The 26,139-nt window shown below is 44.1% G+C and overlaps 1 protein-coding gene across 2 annotated transcripts in view; it reads right to left on the reverse strand.

The window, feature by feature from the left end:
- The window catches only part of RGS11 (regulator of G protein signaling 11), a 2,073,835-nt gene that overhangs the window by 117,584 nt on the left and 1,930,112 nt on the right, over positions 1-26,139 (reverse strand). For both annotated transcript variants that reach the window (XM_078664273.1, XM_078664274.1), the window contains exon 16: positions 10,584-10,666. In XM_078664273.1, coding sequence (XP_078520399.1) covers positions 10,584-10,666 — 83 coding nt within the window. The remainder of the gene's footprint in view (positions 1-10,583; positions 10,667-26,139) is intronic.

Below are 26,139 nucleotides of genomic sequence, written 5' to 3' on the forward strand. Positions count from 1 at the left end.
TATATTATGTGGTGAACTACTAAACGTTGTATATGTATATGTATATTCTTTTTAGATGGAGGAATAATATCCTGCAAAATCGTTGTCCTGAAAAAGGAGGTTGTATAAATTTCCCTTATACCACCGAAATGCGTTGACGCTACTTTTTGTCTCGCATAGAGCAGCGCTTGCGCTGCCTCTGTGAGGCATCAAGTAATCAGTATTACTACTGAAACTCTACCCATTGCATTTCTCTTTGTTTTGTCGCTTGCCATTGGTGGAATCTGACATTGCTGTTTTTATCTTGCTCATTCTTGGCTGGTGGTCCCAAACATCATTTCCTTTTTCTTCCTTTTCTAGAGGAAGCAGCATAGACCAACTACAGTTAACTTACGCTGCTGGCTGTTATCTTTCTATTTAGGGACTACTTTTTTTCTTTGCTGCTTGCATTTCCATATTTGTCAGCTTCCTCCCCTTACCCGCTGCTTATTTATTTATGCTTAGTTTATTCATAATTAAAAGACACTGGAAGGATGCAGCCCACCCAAAGGATTGAACCCTGTTTTCTCGCTCCAGAGGCAGCAGCGTTATATGTTGAGCCACCTGGTACCGTTTGTATCATTCGTTTTTAAATGGCTTTGCTCCTGTCTTTGCTTTCGTGCTCCCACCACTCTCCAACTATCAATCAGCTGCTTTCCGCCAGCGGCTATTAATCTCTGCCTGTCTCTCGTTCTGTTTCTAGCTCCCTGCTCTATTTAATCCGCATTCCTCTGTCTGTGCTTGTTTATTTTTTTTTGTTTAAGGGTGTATGCAACAGAAATTGATGCAATAGTCACGATTTTCAGTTCATGAGTGCCCTCAGTTGGAAATATAAATGTTTTCCGTAGGCATGTGTGAAGGGTGTAAACAAACAATAAATACAAAGCACATCTGTAGGAGAGTAATAAATACATATATTTTTATAATATATAACTTGTGTGGTGTCCTTTCATTTGATATTTCAGGATTGTATATGGTAAAACAGCTGGCTTCACATGCTATGATACCACTAGGATAGCTTGTCTATAAGGTTGACTTAACAACCACCACCATAAGGGATTGTTTGGACTGATACAAGGTGCTCACAGAACTGTGGAATTCATACATCAGGCCAACTTCTCACAACATCTCACCCCGCTAGTTCTGAACCCTTTGGTACTGTGTGCGGAGGAGAAAAAGGCTGGCGGCTCAGAGCTGATGGCACTCACATGCGCATGCGCGGAGTCTGCAGAAGGCTTCCTCTTAGCTAGGAATCTACTGAAATGAAGTGTGTTCTCCGTCAAGCTGTGTTTATGTTATGAAGACCAGAGGGGGTGCAGAGGCGGGGTGACATGTTTCTTAGGAACAGAATCTTTCCCACTCCTCCCTCCAATAAAAAGAAAGAGATTTCTTTTTTGGTGGGCTGTCAGAAGTCCGGCATGGTCACACTCATCAGCATGAATGATGGAGGAAGCGAAACAATGCCAAGTATTTATACATCTGGCCTGGGGCTACATTTGAAAAGAATACTGGTACTGGCACTGGCCAACAAACTGTGAGAACTGTGTGTGAAGCGAGCAACATTGAACCACATCGACCATGATGCATGAGGTAATTCAGCTGTGACGTGTCAGCAGGGTGCTCCAAATCCCTTTGACTGTTTAAGATGGCTCCCGTGGGCCGTGAGCTGACGAGCTCTGTGAGCACCTGTGCGCTGAGAGTGGCACTAACCCTGAGGAAACTGCGGCATCACGTCCAGCGACCTATGAACATTTTCCCCACTGATTAAAGAGGAATCTAGAAACACATATCTGGGGATACATTTGAAAAGAATACTGGTACTGGCACTGGCCAACAAACTGTGAGAACTGTGTGTGAAGCGAGCAACATTGAACCACATCGACCATGATGCATGAGGTAATTCAGCTGTGACGTGTCAGCAGGGTGCTCCAAATCCCTTTGACTGTTTAAAATGGCTCCTGTGGGCCGTGAGCTGACGAGCTCTGTGAGCACCTGCGCGCTGAGAGTGGCACTAACCCTGAGGAAACTGCGGCAGCACGTCTAGCAACCTATGAACATTTTCCCTACTGATGAAAGAGGAATCTAGAAACCCGTCTCTGGGGATACATTTGAAAAGAATACTGGTACTGGCACTGGCCCACAAACTGTGAGAACTGTGTGTGAAGCGAGAAACATTGGACCACATCGACCATGATGCATGAGGTAATTCAGCTGTGACGTGTCAGCAGGGTGCTCCAAATCCCTTTGACTGTTTAAGATGGCTCCCATGGGCCGTGAGCTGACGAGCTCTGTGAGCACCTGCGCGCTGAGAGTGGCACTAACCCTGAGGAAACTGCGGCAGCACGTCCAGCGACCTATGAACATTTTCCCCACTGATGAAAGAGGAATCTAGAAACACGTGTCTGGGGATACATTTGAAAAGAATACTGGTACTGGCACTGGCCAACAAACTGTGAGAACTGTGTGTGAAGCGAGTAACACTGAACCACATTGACCATGATGCATGAGGTAATTCAGCTGTGACGTGTCAGCAGGGTGCTCCAAATCCCTTTGACATCTGGCCTGTGTGTATACACACACTGCGGCGACATGGAATCATTTCTGCTGTTATTTTAATGCTAGTAGGAAATGAACGGCCTGGGCTCGGCAGGCGGGGGTGGCTTATCATGGACGCTCCATGCTACTGCAACGGACAGACAACTATACCAAGTTTAAACACTCTCTCCAAACCCGTTCTGGAGAATTTAGTGCTGATATAATACGGAGTCCAACCGCGGTAGAATCTGTAACACAATTTATCACCTTACAGACAGAATTTAAAGGCTGTTAAGAAGAGCGCTGGTTATGCCTTCTCATCTGCTGTTGCCCGAGGCTTTTTAAATATATTTCCCATTTATGCCTTCAAGTCTTTTGCTGCAGGACAGAATGAAGCAAAATAGACAGATGATGGACGGAATGCTTGAACAATTCCCAGTGTTCGATTCAGGAACTCTAGCCGCTGCGCCGCATCCTCTCCACATCTGTGTACTTGTTTCTTATGGTTAACGTTGCATGCATTTAGAGCATGTGTGCCCTACAAGCGCATTTATTTTTACTATCTTCAACAAATGCTTATAAATCACAAAAACTACCATAGGCGTCTTGGTGCTGAAAAACAAACCCTAAGATAAAAAATAGACAGCCTAGAAGAAATAGAAGTAATACATGGCCACGAGCGGTCTAATTATTAATCTTGCACCCTTCAGTTTGCAGCTTGCCCTAGAGAGCGGGTCCAAGGGCTAGGGGTAAGATGTAGGAGCAGGAAAACATTTTTTTATTATATAGCGTGAAAGTTGTCCAAAGGCATCGGGGTGCATTACATGAGCACCATATTTCATTAAACAAGGCCAGGTTCATTTTTTTGTATATGTTTGTAAGGCATGGGGAGATTGAGGGATTTGCCCACAATCACAGGATGCTCAGCCGACGCCGAGACTCAAACTCAGTTCCCCAAAGTCGGCAAATCTTTCTGCTTGGCACCATCACCGCCAATGCTCGTTTAATGTTCTCAAGGGTGCTGTGCCGCTGTTCATGTGATAGGAATATGATCTCGAGGTGCTTTGTGTTTCTTCTGTACAGTGTGTGAAAGGCACCTCTTTACCACTACCCTACTGTCCGTAGTGAAAATAGTAGTGGCAAGTTCTTTTATCATGCCCGTGTATATCAGTACAGCTTCAGTGCTGTGGGTAACTTACAGATGACATTTTATAGGTCTCCTCAGTTGGCTTTCGTGCCGCAGGTTGCGGTGCTTAGTACAGAATTTTCCGTATGGGTTAGGGGCTTCTGCTGCTGTGGCCAGGGGGTTTTCATTCAATTTTTCTAAGAGCTTAGATGCGTTATTAGCACTCTCTGTGGAATGCGGACATTAGAGCAGCCAGTCAGAATGCTGATGCCATCTGCCGCTGCATTCCTGCACTCCAAGTTGACAGAGTGAAGCAGGGAAATTGCTAAATCTGCCTATCTTCAGGACAATGGTAAGAAGGATCAATGAGCTACTAGGGAGGAAAAGTAAGTACCACACACTTAACTGGAAGGAAGGGCATGCCATTTCTTCTACAACAATCTTTGCTCATCATGTAACAAATCCGAGAAGGAAGCTTCCAGGGACAGAAAGATTTGACAGCGCCGCAGATACGATATAAAAGCATTTGCAATGCACTAGGTCTCGCATGTAAGCAAGTTTGAGCAATTGGCATTGAAAATGACAATTCCTTTTATTCATCGGTTTTGGTTTTTAAACAATAAAACAATGCCGATAGCTTTAACTCACGTACATGTGAGACCTATTGCATTGCAAATGCTTGTTTGTACAAGGAATCCAACAGGGAGCAACATTAAGGATAAGAGCAGGGGTCTCACCAGGTTTTCTCCCCTAAACAATAGAATTGGACCTTCTAAAGACACCGGAATTTTCCTTGTGTTAATAGGGTTTCCTCTTGTGTATTTATTTGTATAGTTTTTTTGTTATCGTGTATTGTCATTGTACGTTGTGTACTACATATGTAAGCTGTTTTTTAAAATTAGAGGATAAGGAATTGCATTGACTAGAACTCCAGTAGTTGGAGGATTGATCCTCTTGTTTTTAAATATAATTATTTGTCATTTTAATAAACTAATAGTTTTGTACACGCTATACCTGAATCTCAGTTGGCTCATTTGGTTTGACCATTTTTAAGACTCAGAGGGGGTTTGCTTTCGAGGTATTATTTCATCCCATAGGTTGAATGTATGAGGTTGTGAATGATCTTTATCTGGTGTATGTAACAATTATACAGTGGAATAATAGGCTCTAGGGAATATTGTGTTTTCACTGTTATAGAGTGCTCGGTCCCCTAGGACAGTTGAGCCACCTCTCTCTTTTTTCTGCGTGTAAATACTTATAAGGTCAAAGGCAAGACCTGTTGGCAATGCCAATGCTTTGTTTTTAAATAAGGGGGTTTTATAATGCGCATGGCTACCCAAGAAGGACTTCCAAGCGCTAGCAGGTCTTAAAGAAGTGTGCTATTTACGCAAATAGATGAATTTTGAGTTGCTTTCTGATACTTAACAAATTGTTGTTTGTCCTAAGGCTGTTCAGTAAGGAGTTTCAGTGTTTTGGAACAATATCGGCAAAAAAGCGACCCTAGCCTCCTGCTCTCTTGATTTTAGGGATGCTGAGGAAAGATACATTGTTTGATCTCAATTCATGATTAGTGCTGTAGGGGGTAATGAGGTAATGAAGGATATGTAGACCAGGCGTATGTTTTACCCTGTTGTCGTGTCCTTTGCCCCCACAGATACACGGGAGGCTGGTAAGGATCATCTGGTTCAGTTGCCTTTTTTTTTCTGGGGACAACGATCCGATCCACTTCTGCTCTTCTGTGGGTGATGGACAATCTCACCTTTGTCGCCAGTTGTCGTGTCCTTAGCCCCCATAGATACACAGGAGACAGGTAAGGATCTGTGATTCTTTATTGTTACAGAATGTGTTGCGCTGCCCACACTCACGTCTACCCATGCTTGCTCGTCCCTCTGCAATGTCCCTTCCCACACCGTTGACCAGATGTGGTGTCCAGTTCCCTTGGTGTCCCCATGGTCCACTGCAGGGTCCTACTGCCCTGCCCCAGGTCACTACGCCTGTGAGTAATGAAAAGGGCTTCATGTTGTATTCTTCTGTACAGGTCGGTGTGCTTCCCATCATTACATTTCTTCTATTAATCTTTTTGGCTGTCTGCATGCTCATCTTGGGCCGGCCTCCGTCTGTTGCTCCTCTGCTGGTCCCTCACCATTGTCAGTTTCTTTCCTGTTGTGCTCCTGCTCTTCTTGTTCTGCTGTTTCCTTATCTTGGTCTTCCCCTTTCTTCTCCTTCAGTTCTTTGAAGTGTGAGCTGTTCCGTGTTATCCTCTGGTGTTCTGACTCTGCCATGATCATTGGACCCTTCACTTTTGTTACTGTTAGCAGGTCTTTGGAGAACATGCTGTCAGATTTCCTTTGTTGTCGTTGACGCACTACCACCGTGTCTCCTTCCTTTAGGTCTGACGAGAATGCGTGCCGCTTGGCGTCTGCGTATATTTTAATTTTTTCTTTCACCTCTCTGTCTTTTGCTGCAATGCTGCTGTGATCTGGTGCCATAGTTGCTTCTATTTGTGGTAGTCTCGTCCTACTTGTTCTTTCCAGTACTAGCTCTGCAGGGCACCTTCCTGTGGAGTTGTGGGTTGTGTTTCTGTAGTCACGGAGTACCTGGCACAGAGGCTGGCTAAGTGATATCTGCACCAGCTTCGCCCTTTAAACTGCCTTTTTGATGTTCCCCATGAACCTCCCCACCATTCCATTTGCTTGAGGCCACAGCGGAGTTATCTTCCTGTGGTTAATCCCTAGATAGGCCATGAATCTGTTGAAGTCTTCTCCTGAGAATTGAGGACCATTGTCTTTTTTTAGCGTTTCTGGTGAGCCCCATGCTGCAAATATGTCATCTAATATCGGTATTGCTGCTGTTGCTGATGTCGATGGGACATTTCGTACTATTGGAAATCGTGAGTATTCATCGATGACCACAAGCAGATAGTTGCCTGTGTCCAGTGGCCCAAAGAAATCATCTGCTAATGTTGTCCACACCGCTCTTGGAAGTTCTGACATTTGTAGTGGTTCTTGCTTAGCCGGTAGTCCTGTCACTTGACAGAGGTGTCATGTTGTTATGGTGTCTTCTACCATGCGATCTAGGCCAGGGAACCATACTTTCTCTCTTAGCAGTTTCTTTGTTGCTACTACGTCTCTTTGCGACTCATGAGCCAGATTGACCAGTTGCCTCCTGAGTGAACTTAGTATCACTATTCTTGTCCCTCTCATCATTATTCCAGTGTCTGTCTCTGACAGTTCTTCATGTACCTTCTTTAGGGCAAGCACTTCTTCCTTGCATACTCCTGCTCCCCAGGTGCAGTTATTGTTGATGTGTCTCCATCTCTGCCTTCTCGTTATCTCCATGGCCATTTGCAGCGTGGCATCTTTCTTAGTCTCCCTTGTTAGCTCCGCTAGTATTATCGGTGCTGGGGTGTTTTGTTTTAGTGCGAAGTTGAGGTATTCTTATGCCATCGATGTCGTAGCTGTCTTCCTGTAGATGAACAACATGTGATAGTGTTCCCACGCCCATACCACTGCTAGGCTCTCCTTTTCTGGTTGCAAATATGCTTTTTCAATGTCTGTTAAGCTTTTGCTAGCATAGGCAACAATTTTTCTTTGTGAATCTCTCCCTGGCAGATGCTGCACTAGTATTGCTCCTAGTCCTACTGGGCTGGCATCGACAGTCAGTTCAGTGCAGAGCAGGTGATCAAAGTAGGCTAGATGTTCCACAGTCACCACTGCTTCTCCTATTTTCTCAAATGCCTTATTGCATTCCTGGGATCAGATGAACTTCTGTCCTTGTTTGGTCAGTTATCTTAGTGGTGTGCTCACTGTGGCGAAGTCCTGTATGTATCGAGCACAGTAGCTGGCAAGGCCTAGAAAGGATCTTACTTCTGCGACATTCGTCGGGGCATTTGCGTTCTTCAGTGTTTCAACTTTGCTGGGGTCTGGCCTCATCCCTTGTCAGGAGAAAATGTGTCCGAAGAACACCAGTTCCCCTCTCCCCACCTCGCATTTGTCTCCATTCAATGTTAGGCCTGCTTGCTCCAGTTGTGTGCAGACTTGACGCAAAGCTGTGTCATGTTCTTTGTCTGTTTCCCCAAATACCAAAATGTCATCACTATAGTTTAGGCTGTTCTGTACCGGCCTTATCATCTGCCTTATTGTCTCCTGGAATATCTCCGCTGCCGAGGAGATTCCGAAGCTCAGTTGCTTGTATCTAAACAGACCCAGGTGTGTGAAGAATGTTGTGATGAGGAGGAGCTGCGATTGGCCGGTTCCATGTGTCGTGCATACCTGTTGCTGGTCATCCGTGGTCTCATTGTTCTGCCTCTCTCACTTCTGAATTGTCTGGTCATGCACGTGCTTGAAAAATGATTGTCCCTGTAGCACTTCCTGCACTTCTACCCCATTCCTGGGCAGGCACCGACATGTGGGAATTCGAGGCCACATCGGGAGCATGTTTGTTCACTCTTCTTTGGTAGGACCGGTGCCTGGAATTTTTTTTTTAATTCCCAGTGACGCGATGTGCTAGCGCCACTCGCTTCTCTTTTCCCATCTCCATCTGCTTGGCATGCGCTGTGGCCTGTGCTTCCGTGCGAGCCATCATCAATATCTTTTCCAGCGTTGTTGGTTCCTTCAGAATGCGTGCTCGGAACTCCACTGATTGACACCCTTCGATAATACGCAATCTTATTTCTTGCTCATTGTCAAATTTGTCAAACTCGCAGTTTGTGACCAGTTTTCTCAGTCTTGTTGCAAAATCGTCTAGGCTCTCTTCTCCTTGCTGGCAAGCAGTGTTGAATGTGTACTTCTCAAAGTCAACGTTTCGTTGAGGTTCAAATTTCTGTGTGAGACACTGTATCACTCCCTTGTAATCCGCTGTTTGATCAGCGGTGAATGTTAAAAGCAGATCTTCTATTTCCTCCCCTGCAAGATTATGAAGCAGGTGCAGTTGTTTGCTATCCGGGACGGCCGTGGTGCTCATGTAGCGCTCACATTTTCTGATCCATCTTTCCCACCTGATGCCTGCTTGCGGCTATGATAGGCTAAATGGTAAAGGCGTGCGGAATACTGCTTGCGTGCTCTGCTTCTCATCATTGTCGCTCATTTTCCTTCTTTGGCACCCTCCTACCATTTTTGCTTTTTTCTTTCTTTAATTCTTTGTTTGTCCCTTTGTTTCCTCTGTATCTTGCTTTATGTCCACTGTTTTCCTCTTCTTTTTGTGTCTTTTCACTCTATTTCTCTGTTTTCCTATCTATTCAATGGGTGCCTGACTTCAAAATCGCCGCCACGCTGTTCTTTGCTCTTATTGGCTTTAGTTGCCTGACTTCAAAATGGCTGCCTTAGTCTCGCGAGGTTTCTCTGTCCTTCTCGTTTTGCCTGACCTCTTAAGATGGCCGCCGCTTGTTTCTGGCTCCTGATTGGCCCAATCTGTCTGTTCTCAAGAAGGCCACCGTTCTCGCGAGAGTTCGTTTGAACTACGCGCTTCTTTATTTTTAAATCCTCTGCGGGCACACTCATGTGCTGACGCTTGCCTGCTCTTCGACTCGCCGGCGGACGCCTTATTTTCTTTATGTTTTGCGTGCAGCCTCAGTCAGCCTCAGCACTCTTACCGCTTCTTTGGCAGCCGGGGTGAGCTTCTTTGGCTGTTCGACTCGGACCAGGGTGGGCTCCTGGCTCCGTTTCTTCTCCACGTCATACTGATCACTTAAATGTTCCTTCTGTTGGCCAGCGGACCAGGGTGGGCTCCTGGTTCAGTTTCTCTTTGTTTCCGGGGACAATGATCCGATCCACTTCTGCTCTTCTGTGGGTGATGGACAATCCCACCTTTGTCACCAGTTGTCGTGTCCTTAGCCCCCATAGATACACGGGAGACAGGTAAGGATCTGTGATTCTTTATTGTTACAGAATGTGTTGCGCTGCCCACACTCACGTCTACCCACGCTCCCTCGTCCCTCTGCAATGTCCCCTCTCACACCCTTGACCGGATGTTGTGTCCGGTTCCCTTTGTGTCCCCACGGTCCACTGCAGGCTCCTACTGCCCTGCCCGTGGCCACTACGCCTGTGAGTAATGCAAAGGGCTTCATTTTGTATTCTTCTATTTATTGTCAGTCCGTAGCGTTTAGTGAGAGCCGGGCGTGCTGACTGCATTTTAGGAATACCAAGCAATGTTTGAGCCGTAGTATTTTAGATGACTAGCAGCTTCTTTGTGAAAGATAGTGGGCAGCCTAAATAAAATGAGTTGCTGTAGTCTAGGCGAGATAGTACAAGACCTTGGACCACTATTCTGTGTGCTTCTATACAAAGCCATTTAGGGGTCTTTCTCAGAGATCTGAGGAGGCCAAAACATGAAGCCGCAACTTTCTTTGCCTGAAAGGTCATGGTGAGCTCTTTGTGCAGTGTAACCCCAAGACTTTACAATTCTGTTTTGAGAAGTGCGCACTTGCTCAAGCACGGGGGCCAATAAAGTTGATCCCATAATGATGGGCTGTTTCCAATTACCATGACCTCCTTTTTTGTCTCCGTTCAACCTGAGGTAGCTGGTCGCTATCCAGATGGTAGCCTGCTATAGAAAGAGGGCAAGTCTTTAAGATGTGGAGTCTATGTTGGGTGGCAAAGAGACAATAGTTTGAGTATAGACACCATAGTAAATCCTAGGTAGCATATGAGCTCTGATAAAGGGCAGACCTACAGTCTAAAGAGCATACGACTCAAAGAAGAGCCCTGTGGCGCTCCACATTTAAGCTGATGAGTCGCAGAGAGAAAGGGCCCTTCACTAATTTAAAAACTCCAATTGTTAACCAAAGATGTTCATCTCTGCAGAAGGCGATATTGGTATACGTATTGTAGGGAGAATGACACCATCATAGCGTTAGGAAAATAAAAGATTGTATTGAAATAAACTAGAAAAATTAGACTTTACTTACCCTTTTTTTGTCTCTGGGGGGATGACGGCTTGACACAGTAAGCTCTTGTACGTATCGGACTTTAAATACCGTGGATAAGAATCCTTGAAGAAAATGAGGAAAGCAGTCAGCTAACATATACAATTAAACTCCACGATTGGCTGTAACTGACAGAGATAAAAAATACATTTTGATCAATTATTATCCAAATAAAGAGAGTGTAGAATTATATTTATAATGATGAGTTTTGTGTAAGTGTTTTGACTCTTCATGACGTCGCAAAGTTTGTCACTTATCAAAACCCAGCTGAAACATTAACCATTTTAGCAGGATTTTTGCCATTTTTTTTTTAAACTTCGCAAAATTGACCTTGTCCAGCTAGCTTACGTTGAATTCCACTTCTTTGCATATGACATTATGTACATTTCTGTGAGTATGTGCGGAAGCAGAATAATAGTCATAACCATAAACTCCAAACTAATAGGAGAGAATAGCAAATAGGACAGTAGCCTACATGCCAACAGACCGGATTCAGGCAGGAGACTCCTGATTTTTTGAGACAAAAATGGCTTTAATTTAGGCGTCTTCCCTCTAATTTCCCACTTTCTACTTTTAAAATATTGCCATGCATGCAGTACCTAGACAGCATGGGCCTTATTTAGGAGAAGTGGCGCATCGCTGGGTGAAAACAGCGATGCGTCACTTCCAGTGCGCCCTCCTTGCGACATTATGGATGCGTAATATTTACTGTATGACGCACCATGTCGCAATGCTGGGATGTGTCTGAAAATAGACAAAACTCCAGCAATGTGTCCCTTCACATGGGGCAAGCCACGTATGAAAGGGCATGCGTCAGTCTTACACCTGCTGTGAGGCAGGCGTAAGATATTGACGCAATGGCATCCTGTGGTGCACTGAAATCACATAGATCTCAATGCGCCACTTCCACAAGGCTTTTTGCGAGGGAACACCCACCCTGCGTACATTATACGTGGCACAGGTATAATGTGGTGCAGGGGTTTACAAAGTGACGCATCTGCCTAGGTGCGCCACTTTGTACATAGGGCACAACATGGCGCATTTCTTACACTGCCGGTACGTCACAAAAAGTGTTGCACCGGCAGCGTAAAAGTGACACAAGGACTCATAAATAAGGCCCATTGAGTTATACAAAAACATGTGTAATTGTACACCTACCACAAAAACCCGGAATCCTAATATCAGAAGTTGCAAACTGTCATAGAATTCACACAATCTTGGACACAGAGCCTTAAGGCATAATAATGCAATTGGTGTGGATGTAGCAACACACACTGTGAGTCATTTCTTCAAAATAAGGTCATTAGGGCCCTGATTACAAGTATAGGTGCTACTTATCGCAAATGATAAATAACAATACCATGTTGTTCGTTATATATCCGGTGCAATAAATCGCAACTATTAAGAGTTTCTGGAGATTAATATGCAGATTTTGAAGTTCAACACTTCAAAATCTGCATGATACAGTAACTACCGTACAGTTGTTCCCTGTTAAATTTTGGCAGGTTTGACCTGTCAAAATTTAATGAAGTTTAGGTTTTTAACACATCTGATAATTATCAGATGCATTAAATAACACTCATCTCGTAATTTCAACCAGTGTGTGAACGGGGGTTTCCACACTGGTCGAAAAAAAATAACTGACTCCTAATCAGGCCCTAAATTGTGTCTATTTAGGGTGCTGTATATTAACTGTGAATGGGACATGGGGACTGGCATGAACACTTCAGTTCCCACTAGTATAGCCTTAAAAGGGCAAACTGCATTATCCACACTGCATTGCAAACTGAGAATCCTTATAAAGGACATTTAAACAGGCAGGGGCATATTTACAATAGAATGGTGGAGCGCAGTACTAAGCTAAAATTGCTAACGCTGTGCTCCACCATTCACAGGGACGCACCGAATTTACAATGATACGGTGTACCCCTCCATTTTCCCTGGCGCTGACGCTAAATTCAGCTGCCTAGTGCCAACACAGGCACCCTTGCACCGAAGTGCAAGGGTGCCTGCGTTGAGGAAATGATTGTTTACGGGGAGAAAGGTGTCCCTTCCTGCATGTAAACAATTAATAATGGTGATTTGTAACTCTCATGTGTGCTGCCTTGTGCAGCACACATAGAAGTTGCAAACCGTCATTTTTTCGTAATTATTGTTTATTTGCAGGAAGGAACATCTTCCCTCACATACCCAATCATTCAGGCAATTTTCTGTTTCTATGTGTGCAGCACAATTTAGCACACATAGAAACAGCAAAACGAGGAGAAATTAAGCATTTCTACTCTTTTCGCCATGTTAAGACCAAGTTTTCCCTGGTCTTATGTTTGGTGCTGCCTCCTATTTTCACCACCCTTATAAATAGTGGGCAGCGTCAAAATCAATGGGTGTTGTGAGGAAACGCCGACCGCAACACCTATTGCCCTACGCTTTCACTCTAAGTGTAGCGTGAAAGGGGGCCTTATTTTCAAGGCGTTAACCCCGCCTTGTAAATAAGGCGAAGGGTTTATTGCCACAAGAATGTCACAAAAAGTGACGTTTCTGTGGTGATAAGCCCTTGTAAATATGCCCCACAGAGCCTACATGCAGCTGTTTCGGTCCATTTAGCCCTCATTTGGCCTTTGTGCTCTGAATTATCATCAGTTTTCACCATTTGTGACCCACAACACATGGTCCTTGGTGGGATGAAGTTTTAGGTGGTTCATGATGTTTTGACTTGCTTGCATACCAATATACATATATATAAGTTAAACATATTAATCTTTGCCATTGCTCATACTCAGAGGTATTAGATGAAAACCTGTTAATGGGCTTTGTCGCATGGACAGTCTGGGTTCTTTTTTTCTCATTACCCAAGATAACTATTACTTCTCCCATGTGTCCGGATGCTGTCCAGTGATGGAAGTGACAGAGAAACGCTCATGTTTCTAGAAGGGAACATTTCTATAGTCCCAGGACAGAAATTTACTAATATGTGACACAATATTTGATGCTGAGAAAGCAAATGATTGGCCAATTATGATGAGTTTACATTTTGGGTCACCTGTAAAGCTCATCACTTGGAAGGATTATTTTTTGCACAACAGCTCTTAAGATTAACACCTCATCACAACTGTGTGCCTTCCAACAGAGTAGGCTAACGCTCCAAATCAATCACAAATTGTTTGCACATATTTACTAATGTTTACACACATGGTACCTGTGAGAAATTGTTGACTTAGGGCGGGTGAAATCCTACTCAAGCAACGGACAAAATCCTTGTTAAGGTGACTCACAAAAAGTTACTAAATTAACTTGTGCTTAATTCCCTGGTAGCATGCACACAGCAGTCAGGCTTGACTCATAGGCCATGTATAAAGTATTAATGCAGCACACAAACAGTAATAAAGTGAAAACACAACACATGAAAAACCTCACACCAATTTAGAAAAATAGATTAAAATATAATACATTATTTGACACTAATACTACAAAAATCCATTCAGTAGACCAGAACCTATGCAATTTTAAAGGTTTCAGGTAAGTTTAGCACAAAACACCACTTGTGGTTATCTGGTTATGTAAGACCAGGTAAAAGTCACAAGTTTAGGCTAATTGTGTGGAGTGCGGGCTGGTTATAGGGAGCAAGTAAGCTCCGCTAGAAAATTAACCTTCTAAATTTTAGTACAAAGAGTTCCATTTGTGATGACGGAGGCTGCAAGGTGCAGGAAGTGCAATGCATATGGTTGTTGCTGTAGTGCAAAGACTAGGCCAGGCATTGTGGATTGTCGCTGCTGTAGCACAAAGATCCTGTCTGTTGTCATGGGCGGGCGGTGCTAGAAGTTCATGTTGGCAATCGCTGTGGACTGTTGTCGCTATAGCATGAAGTGCAGGTCTCATGTTTTTGGCAATCCCTGTAGAGTAAACAATCGGGTCTATCTGAGCTTTGCATTGGGGATCTGCATGGCAGCAAGTCCTTGGTCAGAATGGGCCTGTTCACAGTCATGAAGAACCCAAAACCACAGGATTTTTCTTTTTCTTCAAGGATGAGCTCAACTGATGCCATACCAAGCATCCAGGACCTGGGAGACACTTCTTGGAATCAGGAACTCACTCCAGCAGAGGCCAGCAGTGTTTAGGATGGTTCAGTTGCAGTTCCAGGCAGGTATAGTTGCAGCAGGTCAGCTAGGGAGTGGCATAGGGGTTTCTGGATCTTTTTGTATCCTTGTAGCTCAGAACAGGTCAGTCAGCTGACCCTTGGCATCACCTCAGTCTGGGATGAATGGAGCATCTCCAGTCTTCCTTCTAGTAAGCAGGGCTGTTCTCAGCAGGACAGCATGGTGTCCATATTCTGTAGTATCCACAGTTCCAATAGTGTACTGAAGAGTGGGCCTGAGGGTCCCATTTTATACCTGGTGTCCACTTTGAAGTGGGAAAAGCTTCTGGAGTTTTCCCCGTACAGAGATGTCTGCCTTCATGCCCATGCCCCAATCTTTCTGGGGGAACAATGGCATGTATGCCAACCCTCCCCCTATTCAGACAGGAGAATACCATCTTTAAGGCTAATATCTCACCTCCCGATTCCTGCATGCAAAAACATGATTCTTCAACAGGCTTCTGCTGACAGGGACTGGTCTTGTGTGACTTGGGAGTATGCACTGCCAGCAACTTTCTCTCGCAGGCAATTCCACACATTTTTGTCATGCTCTCTCTTCCTGCTATAGCTATTTTTCTGTGCTCCTGAAAGTTAAAAACAATGTATTTTTGCTTTCCTGATATCTGACTTTGCAGAAGCATACTTGCAAGTCCCATACATGACAACAGACTCAATTAAGGCCTTGCCCTCAATCGCCGTAAATAGGAGAAATACATTCTCCCAATTATTTTTTTAAATCTACGGCTTTCCTCTTCTTAAATGTTGACATGTATGCAATAGGCTAGTATGAAGTCTTTTATGTGTGAGTTGAACCAGTGCATTTGAAGTGCAAGTGTGGTAGGTGCCCACTCTGGCCCCTATCAAGTCATAGGTGGCCCATCCTGCCAACTCCCATATCCTCCTTTGTGATAATGTCTGGAAGGAATAAACAAAATCCAACTGCCAAACATCTAGTAATATGAACGAGGAAACAAGCTGCAGAAACCAAATGGCCAGGACAAGGAAATGCCAACTTTCTGAAGGATATGTTTCTAAGCGTGGCCCCTATACCATCAATCTTGAAAGAAATTTTATCCGAAGAGAAAAAGTCTCACCTTTGTTTCTCTGATCGTCAACTAATAACTGCGGTTATATTTTTATAAATCATAATAGATGTATGCTGACTTTGCAATGTGTCTAATACTCATGTAACAATGTGGTCCCCAAAGCAAGAGAAGGCATGGGGTTGTGTGTATACTCTGATATTGTTCTTCTTCATTAGTGAACAAAAAAACAAGGCAAGTATGTACACATAACAACATCAACCACAAAGACATGTGAGTACAGTATTATTGATCAAATCAGACAACAAACATTGATAAACTCATATTTTCATTCAATAGTGTTAAACATATAGTGTATTAGATCACATCAAAGTAAATGGAAATTAACAATAGTGTCCTATACTGTAGGTTTAATGAAGGGTACATATTTTAACCTGATGTGTAGTCTAAGTGGTAGTAGGTGTCCCTTTCTTTGGTGGTCGGAGATACTCTGTGATGTCATTATTCACATCGCTGTTATTTGTAGGATAATTTATTCCTTTGTGATTGTCGATAACTCCTGCCCATATCAATGTGTACGCCAAAGCATTTTGGCCTTCCTATAGGGCCTTTATTTTTATCGATGAAGGCCTTCTTCAGAGCTTGAGGACTTTTAATGGGACACGTTCACATGGGATGATCCTACATCATCGTGGGGTTTGTAAGTTGAGACAGTGGGGTCATTCTCTTTCAATTTTTGGGAAAATTCAGGAGCTGGAACCCTGGAGTTGTCAGGGCGTGTTGTGTCCGTAAACGAATCGCAGAAGCTGCAATGAAGGTGCCACTCCCCTTATTTGTGCATTCCTGTTGGGGTGCTGCCGTCTGTCAGCTCCTCTGGCAAAAACATTCTAAAGGTTGCATTTTTAGAATTATGAGTTAAAATCCAACTTTGCCATTAAAGGAGATTTAAAATTCCAATTCCTCAGACAGCAAAAAATTACTTTCTTATCTGATCCCAATAACATCTAGCACTTATAAATGTAGTAAGATAGCCCAATGATATTCTGTTGAAGAGGTATGCCTCACAGTAGTGAAGAATGAATTTAGGTCCACCCAGGATCCCCACCCGCAGGCTGGTGGGATATGCTGCTTAGCGCAGGAACACCCTGGGAGGCTTACAGCAATGACTGGAGGAAGCCCCTCACTTTGGCAACAAAATATTAGAGTGACTGATCCCAGGGCCAGTTTTCCCTTTTGTTGATGACTACCAGCGGGTGGCCAACTCAAGGAGTGGTGCCGAGACAATGGTGTGACCAAACCCAACCAAACCCCCCTCCGCAGTACCAACGACCCGGAGCGGAGACATGGATGGGGAGCCTGTGTCCGAAATGTCGGCTGATGGCTTAGCAGCTGGCCTAGGCAGATCTTCAGAGTTTCACTATGCGGAATTTCGCAGAGTTGCTGAAAAACTCTGCCAAATTCCATGAAGTTCAAGGAGTAGGCAGAGTATTGCTCAGCCACCTCTAATGAAGACCACTGTTGTTGCGACAAATAAGTCCCCCTCAGTGGGATTAATGAGATGTCGTCAAAGGTCCCACCCCCTTTCTCAACCACTCTGCAAAGGGGCCTCCTGGCACACTACTGGTTGGGGAATGAAGTCCCCTTAGCAGCTGAGGGTCATTGGAGGCCAAGAACCCCGTTGCTGCGACAAGTAATTCCCTCACAGTGGGATTGCTTAGATATTTTCGGATGCCCACCCCCTTTCTCAACCACCCTGCTCATGGGCATCATGGCGGACTTTGGCTGGTGAGGCTAGCCCTGCTGATCACGAGCGCCCATCAAGTCTCCCTACATGCACAAAATGATATGGAATAAAAAAATCCACTCTGTTGCAGAGTGCAGAGTTTATCAGTAACTCACCGTTCTCCACAGAACACAGAGTTGCTGAATTCCACAGACGCTGTGAGCGGAGCGGAATTTTACTCCCGGGTGTACTTAGCAACCCATTCGAAGACACTTCAAACTGATCAAGAACTAATATTGATACAGTGGCTAGGGTGTAGGAAAATAGGATCTGCTTCTTATGGTTACCCCCACTTTTTCAATGATTTTACACTGTTTTGACAAGTCCGACTGGGATCCTGCTAATTAGGATCCCAGGCTATCTGCGTTCTCCTTGAAATGTTATGCCATGTATTTTAGTATGCTCCAGATTGGATACTGGGGTACCCTTATAAGTCCCTAGTATATGGTACACATGTACCCAGAGCATAGGTACCCCAGAGGCCTCTCCTGGGCTGAAGCATCTATTATGCCACCCATGAGAGGTTATGCAAAATGGAACTTCAGGTCTACCTTTGAACCATACACTCATACTGATACTCAAAAAATTAATTAATAACCCATATACACACTCATGTAGCTACTCACCAACCCATGCAGCCACATATACACAAAGTGAGACACTGATACAGATATTTAAATATTTAAACATCACTCGCTAATACATCTATTCACTAAGATACACTTAATAAGTCAGTTATACAATCAATTTTACAAAAAAAACATCCATTTAGACACTTATTTACCCATTCATTCTTCCTTCGACCTTTAGATATACATACATTTTTTTTTAGAAAGAAACACATTCACTGGATGATGTCATCAGTGATGTAATCAGTGATGTCATTTGAGATGTCATCAGTGATGTCATGAGTGTTCAGAGGGCACGCCCCCTTTTTACAACACTCTGCAACGCAGCTCCGTGGCGCTTACTGGAGGTACCTGTTGGACTAGTTGGCCCCTAGGGGACCTCTGGATTGAAGAGGAATTAATTCCCCAACTTAAAACGTGCCACAGGGCATATTTGCACACATATCACCTCAAGCCCCGCCCCCTACCTTCACCACTGTGCAAACGCACCCGTAGCGCATTCTAAGTTGGGGGATTAAGTCCCCTTGCATACTGGGGGTCCATGGGGACCAACTAGCCTACAAGGAACCTCCAGTATACGCCAGAGAACCAATGGGTTTTTCATGATGTCGAAGCACCAGTGGAATAAAAGTATTTCCATATTCATCCTTAAATAAATGTCAATAAATAAAAAAATATTGTATTTCTATCGGCCTGTTGGGAGTGGATTTGGAATGTCGCATAGAGAACCAATGGGTTTTTCATGACTTTGAAGCACCAGTGGAATAAACGTATTTCCATATTCATCCTTAAATAAATGTCATTAAATAAAAAAAATTGCATTTCTTTCGGCCTGTTGGGAGTGGATTTGGAATGTCACATAGTCTTAGTCAAGAGTTGTTATAATGCCACAGCATGCAACTCTGTTGGTTTTAGCATTTTCTTAGCAGCATTGCAGAGAGGTGTAATGAGGCCACGCCCCTTTTTAAACCTCTCTGCAACGCAGCCCCCTGGCGCGTTTGCAGAGGGGGAACTAATTCCCCTTGCATACTGGGGGTCCCTGGGGGCCAACTAGCCCACCAGGATTCTCCAGTAAGCACCAGGGGGCTACGTTGCAGAGAGGTGTAATGAGGCCGCGCCCCTTTTTACACCTCTCTGCAACACAGCCCCCTGAAGCGTTTGCAGAGGGGGAACTAATTCCCGTTGCATACTGGGGCTCCCTGGGGGCCAACTAGCCCACCAGGTACCTCCAGTATGCGCCAGGGAGCTACGTTGCAGAGATGTGTTCTGAGGCCACGCCCCTTTTTACACCTCTCTGCAACACAGCCCCCTGGCGCGTTTGCAGAGGGGGAAATAATTCCCCTTGCATTCTGGGGGTCCCTGGGGGCCAACAAGCCCACCAGGAACCTCCAGTATGCACCAGGGGGCTGCGCTGCGGAGAGGTGTAATGAGGCCATGCCCCTTTTTACACCTCTCTGCAACACAGACCCCTGGCGCTTAGTGGAAGTACCTGGTGGGATAGTTGGCCACCTGGGGACTGCAGGATTCAAGGGGACTTAATCCCCCAACTTAAAACGCTCCACCGGGCGCATTTGCACAGTGGTGAAGGTAGGGGGCGGGGCCTAAGGTGATATGTGTGCAAATACGCCCTGCCGAGCATTTTAAGTTGGGGAATTAATTCCTCTTCAATCCAGAGGTCCCCTAGGGGCCAACTAGCCCACTAGGTACCTTCAGAATGCGCCAGGGAGCTGCATTGGAGAGTGGTGTTCTGAGGCCACGCCCCTTCTTACACTTCTCTGCAACGCAGCTCTGTGGCGCTTACTGGAGGAATCTGGTGGGCTAGTTGTACCCCACGGACCATCAGTATTCAAGGGGAGTTAATACCCCAACTTAAAACGCGCCACGGGTCTGTGGTGCGGTTTAAGTTGGGGAATTAATTCCTTGTCAATACTGAGGGTCCCTGGAGGCCAACTAGCCCATCAGCAATCTCCAGTAAGCTCCACGGAGCTGCTTTGCAGAGTGTTGTAAAAAGGGGCGTGGCCTCTGAACACCTCTCTGCAATGCAGCCTCCTGGCGCATACTGGAGGTACCTGGAGGGCTAATTGGCCCCCAGGGGACCTCAGGTTTCAAGGGCACTTAATCACACAACTTAAAATGTGCCACAGGGCATGTTTGCACACATGTCACCTCAGGCCCCGCCCCCTTCCTTCACCATTGTACAAATATTCCTCTAAAATCAGCTGAACAACGAATTCCGATTTACTCACCTGTTATCAGGAGAGAACCCAGTGCGGGATATTTAGCCCAGCAGTGATCCTGAAAAGTAATTCTAAGCGTACTTACAGTAACTTGTATTTCCTTCCATAGGGATCTATTGTGTGGTTTTCAGCAGAAAAGTTTATAAGTGTATATTTTCACAAACTAAAAATATTCCTTAAAAATTGCCTGTATGACTTAAACGCATTCTATCAACTGTTTACAGGAGATGCACCCATGCTGGATCCAGGAGCCACTACTGAGTAAGAAAAAGTAACGTTAACACTACTTACCTGCTAAGTGAATTTCCTCCCATAGGATACCATTGGTGAATCTATGTGAAAAAGTTTCTAAGTATCAACTTTTAAAATACAATAATATTCCTTAAACATCACTACTGTAACCAAAACTCTTTTACTCAACTGTTTACAGGAGATGTCCCAGGACTGAATCTAGGATCCAGTCCTGTGGTTAGAAAAGTAATCCAAAAGGTAACTAATTGCATTTAACTAGAAATTCACATTGGCCTCAATGTTGCATTGTGTCTGAAATTGTGTTGCCCATTGAAACAACTGTAACTACTGTACTTAAATCTCTATTGCCTATTTTCCAAGTATTTAAACTAAAGTAATTCATTCTGAGAAAGTATATTTTGTAATGTAATGTATAATGTAATTATAATGTTATTTAAAAAATAAAATATCTAAAAAGAAATTGTTTAATTTTTTTTTAGAAAATCAGTATAAAAAATAAAAATAACAATTAACACATTTAAAATTGTCATTTGCAAAACCTTTGAAATTCACTGGGAAAAAAACATAGGTTTCAGACATGTTATAGTTAGGAATTAGCATTTAAAAAACCTTTGAAACTCACTGAAAAAAACATAGGTTTCAGACAAGTTATAGTTAGGAATTAGCATTTAAAAAAACCTTTGAAATTCTCTGAAAAATCCATAGGTTTCAGACAAGTTATAGTTAGGAATTAGCATTTAAAAAACCTTAGAAATTCACTGAAAAAGGTGTTATAGTTAGCTAGATATTTCAGTCGTATAAAACCATTGACATTCCCCCGTTATAGTTAGTTGTACTAAATATAACTCGCTCGCCCGCATCCCACTGCTGATGATGTCACATATTACATCATTCATGACATGGTCAGTGACATCACTGATGACATCTCAAATGACATCACTGATGACATCACTGATGACATCATCCATGTGACAAACTGATACACCTCGTCATACAGTAGCATAACCTTTCAACACTCATTATAAAATATGAAGTACCATATTTGAAACCATTGACACACCAATACAAGTTTTTTAAAACACACTCAGTGATACCTACATCTACCCACACATCTAAACACTTACCTATAGATTCAATCATACATGCTAACAAAGATCAATAGAACACTATTAAATATACTTATACACCTACATCAACATTACACACCAGCACATATCGAATTGGTGTGCAATGCTTGCAAATTAAGCAGAAGTTTCATGCAGCGAACCACCCCCAGTCAACAGGCCTGGTTGAGAAATAAATGGTACCCTCGAACTGAAGTTAGCAAAAATACAAGAGAGCACAGGATAGTGATGGCCAGATGCATTACCCTTGGCTTTATTGTCTACAGAACGACAGCGCATTCTAGAACAGGGTTGTCCCCCTATGAGGTGGTCTTTGGTGTCCTGCCAATGTCTGGGGGGGTTCCAAGACCTAAGCGCTTCTTCAAGATAGGTAACCCCCTATTGATATAGTATTTGTAAAGATGTCCATTCTGTTCACCACAGATTCAAGTCACGCTGCAACCAGTACCAGAAGGGTCCGGGCACCAGCTACAGCCTGGAAGTTGGTCAATGGTGAGAAATTTTCAACGGAAGAACTGTCTGGAGCCGAGGTGGAAATACCTGCCCTTGTGCTGCCTGCTACCCACACCGCCGTCAAGCTAGAAGGTCGGAAGAACTGGGTGCATGCCTCGCATGTGAATAAGGTCCCTCTACAACTTACGTATGATCGATGGGTTCTTGAAGGCATCGCTGATCAGAAAGTGGAGTGAGTGCCCCGCTTTGCTCCTTTCTCTGACGCCCGATTGAGGTGGGCGCAGACAGACGAGAAAAGCGACACAGCCATATTGGAGGCGGTCCCCCGGAGATAAGGGCCGCCCCTGATGCTCCCACTTCTGAGTCTCAATGCCCTGCTGTGCCTGAATTTCTCCCCCTTTTTGTGGATGAGGAAGTGCCTGAGGCCACCAGGTACAATTTGCGGGCCAGATGGAAGGACAGTGAGCCAGTAGGACAGTCTAGGAGTTAGGGAAGGACTCAAGCTTAGGGTGAAGGTGCTACACCTATGGTGCCTGTTCTAGATTAAAGTGAACAGCACTGGTGCACTGCCTTGGACACTGGACAGGATTGTTGAGGGTATTTACCCAGGCGGGAGGGTGCCTTATCCTGAAAGAAGAGGATTTGTTCTCCAGCAAGGGGTGCGATCGTGCACCTCCCTCATGGGAGTGCTTCATAGCACCATCATTGATGAACAATAGGAGGCTACCAGTGAGGCTCTGAAAGACACTGGGTGAAGAGTGCCCTTCTGGTTGGTAGTATTTTGTGGCTCCAATTCTTAAAGTACTGTCTGTGTACACATTTAGCCATGCAATCATGAGGGAGGAGCAGCCCTTAGTGGCTCCTCCATTACAGCAGAATGGTCCTGGATGGTCTAGTTAGTCTAATGGGAATAGGGTAGTGGTGGTGGTCTTCCTTCTCCTGGTAACTACAGCACTCTTTGGGGTAGTTTTGTACTTAGAGGAACAACATCCCATGCACACCTTGATAGGGACTACTCTGGCCCCAGCGGAACATTTGTTTGTTACATTGGCCCTGCATCAAGAGAGACATAGACAGACTTATGCCCAAAACACTTTTATCAAAATGCTTCATCAGGTACACAGCACTATTAATGCCAGGAATTGCTGGGTGTGTGGGCTACTTACCTCAGTCATGGATAAAAAGGATTTACTGGTGTCACTGCCCCTGTCATATTTAGGTAGCTGTGAAGCCTGAATTCAATAGCTCTCTGTGGTATACATGCACTATTATGCTGACGGCATGAAATTGGTGCTAGTTGATTATGAAGCAGTACTGGAGTATATAGTGGTACACCAAGGATATACACCTGGGGTGGATGGCAAGGAGGGTACCCGTCACCCAGATGCCTGTATGAATGTTTTCCAAGACAATGAAAATGTCACTTGGTGACGTAATGAACTGCTAGATTTCCAAGGATTCAATGTCACTGAATACTTTAAATGTTTCCAGGAGCGCAATATCACTGAAGACAAAGCTATGCCTGTCCCTGTGATTAATGCAACAGCTAGTTTCTGTGTTGAAGGGTTAGGGAACATTTCAGTAGGACAGAGTCATTGTAACTCTACATATTGCTTGAACACTACTAGTAGTTCACCATTGCTGAGACCTCCGAATGTATATTTCATCTGTGGGGAGAAAGTTTATACATGGCTTCCCAGAGTGTGGTCTGGCCAGTGTTATGTTTCCTTTCTCCTACCCCCGTTTATCTTGCACCATCCAATTACCACAAAGATCATAAGTTACAGCGTAGGGATCTCTATATGCAATGAGCTAAGAGAGTTGTCAAGCCAGATGATATTGATCGGACAGACACCTCCCTACAGCAACTCACTGACATAATGAAGGGCGTACTGCTGTTCTCGAGCCTCATGTTCAAAAGTCGCAATATTAGTCGTCTTGCCAGAGTAGTTGAGGGAGTTATAAATACCACTGTCGGCATACTGACTAATATTACAGTTGAGATTCAAGTTACAAGGCTTGTTTCTCTTCAAAATCGGATGGTTCTAGATGTCATTCTGGCTGTTAGGGGTGGAGCTTGCCACATCATCGGCAGCAGTTGCTGTGTATACATCCCTGATAGTGCCCCTGATATGCACTCCGCAATGCAGAAATTACACAGACTTGCTTCTGATATCTATCAGGATAATGGTTCATGGTCCCTCACAGGGTGATTCTGGGGGCTGCTGACATCATGGGGTTGGAAGATATTACTTGTCCTAAGAGCCATTGCAGGTGTCATATTCACACATTGTTTATGCATTAATAGCCTTCCAGCTTGTTGCACCTATTGTGTGAGTAAACTTACCCCTATCCCTACATTGCCAAGACGAGAAAACAAGATCTCTTCTATGATGATGCAGGAAATTCAGGATATTATGCTTATTGATGAAGGCATCATTGAGTATTAGATGATTTTTTTATGCTAATGTGCTGCTTTGTTCTTCCTTGTAACATGAATGAATCTGCGATTTCTTCCTCTCCTCTTAAAATTGTAAAGACCCTATTTGATAGCAATAAAGCATTTAGCCACACATGCTAAAATGAGGGTCTGTTAGGTTTGAAATTCCCCTCCCCGCAATGCACTTGTTTTATGCTATATTAGGTTAGCAATGTGTGACTAAATAGACGCCATTTGTATTCACGTTATGTAACCCACTGAGTTATCCCTGCAGCATGCAAGCTTTCATTAGCCAGTGTGACTCCATTTTAAATTTTGTTGTTCGAGATCGACCCAGGCCGGTAATTTCCTGTGGTGGGCGTGGTTTGAGGCTCTAGGGAAAATTCATTACATGTTCCAAAGTGTTGGGGGTCAGTCCCTCGGCAGACATCTTAGGGTGCAGGTCTAATTGGACTCCCCTGCAGAGTATCACTAATAATTGTAAGCTTGTATTCTCTACTGTCTGACAGACTCATCATTCCTGGGAAGGCATAGCAGGTGGTTGGTTGTAAGTAACCCGCATGGCCCTAGAGGGCCCCGTCCTTCAGCAGGTAACTAGCAGGAGCCGGTAAGGTTTTGGGGGTTTTAAACTATGATAAACCAAGAAATATTAATAAAATAAAACATTGCAAAATTGCCAAAAAAAAGCAACTTTGTGTGGTAAAATATCTATGTTGGTGTCACAACATTTCTATTTTGATGCCGAAATAACCTTGGGGATCTGATCAGAAAGAAGTGTGATTGTGAATTCCCAAAAATTTGAAATCTCTTGCAGAAAAAAGAGAAGATGTTAATAAAGAGGAGAAGTTTCCCCCAGAAGGCACACCAGCTACAGAAATGGCAGCTAAGAAAAGGTTACACACATGCAGGTAGCTTAACTAATGGCATGAATACACATCCAATGATGGAGAATTACAATCTCCATTGAGTAAGACCTTCCATATCCCCAGAATAGAGACTTTGACTTAAAATCCCATCCTAGGTCCATCCAATGTGAAGCCTTAAATGTTTGGAAGCAAATGGTGAGCGAGAAGAAAATATTTTTTAAATTAAAAATCCACAGTTTGAGTAATTCATGGAGAAGGGCACTTTAGCAAAGGCAGAGAAATGGAGGGATGAAGTCATCGAGATTGATGGAGCCAATCCCTTAATAGAAAGTGAAGAAGTAGAGAAGGAAATACTTAAAAAAGAGACAGAAACAGGGAATGAGGAGGAGGAGGAGGATGCCTTTCTAGACAAGCTCCTTAGCATAAAACCACCCCTTATAATGTTGCAGCCACAACACTGATTGGCACAGCCCCAGTGATAACTACCAGGACAGTCACGGAATCCCCAATATAACCTGGCTCACCTCCAATGTATACAAAGACTACTGTCTCATCTCCAGCACAAATTCCCACAGCTTT

This window comes from Lissotriton helveticus, chromosome 10 (genome assembly GCF_964261635.1).
Source record: "Lissotriton helveticus chromosome 10, aLisHel1.1, whole genome shotgun sequence".
Taxonomy (NCBI): Eukaryota; Metazoa; Chordata; class Amphibia; order Caudata; family Salamandridae; genus Lissotriton; species Lissotriton helveticus.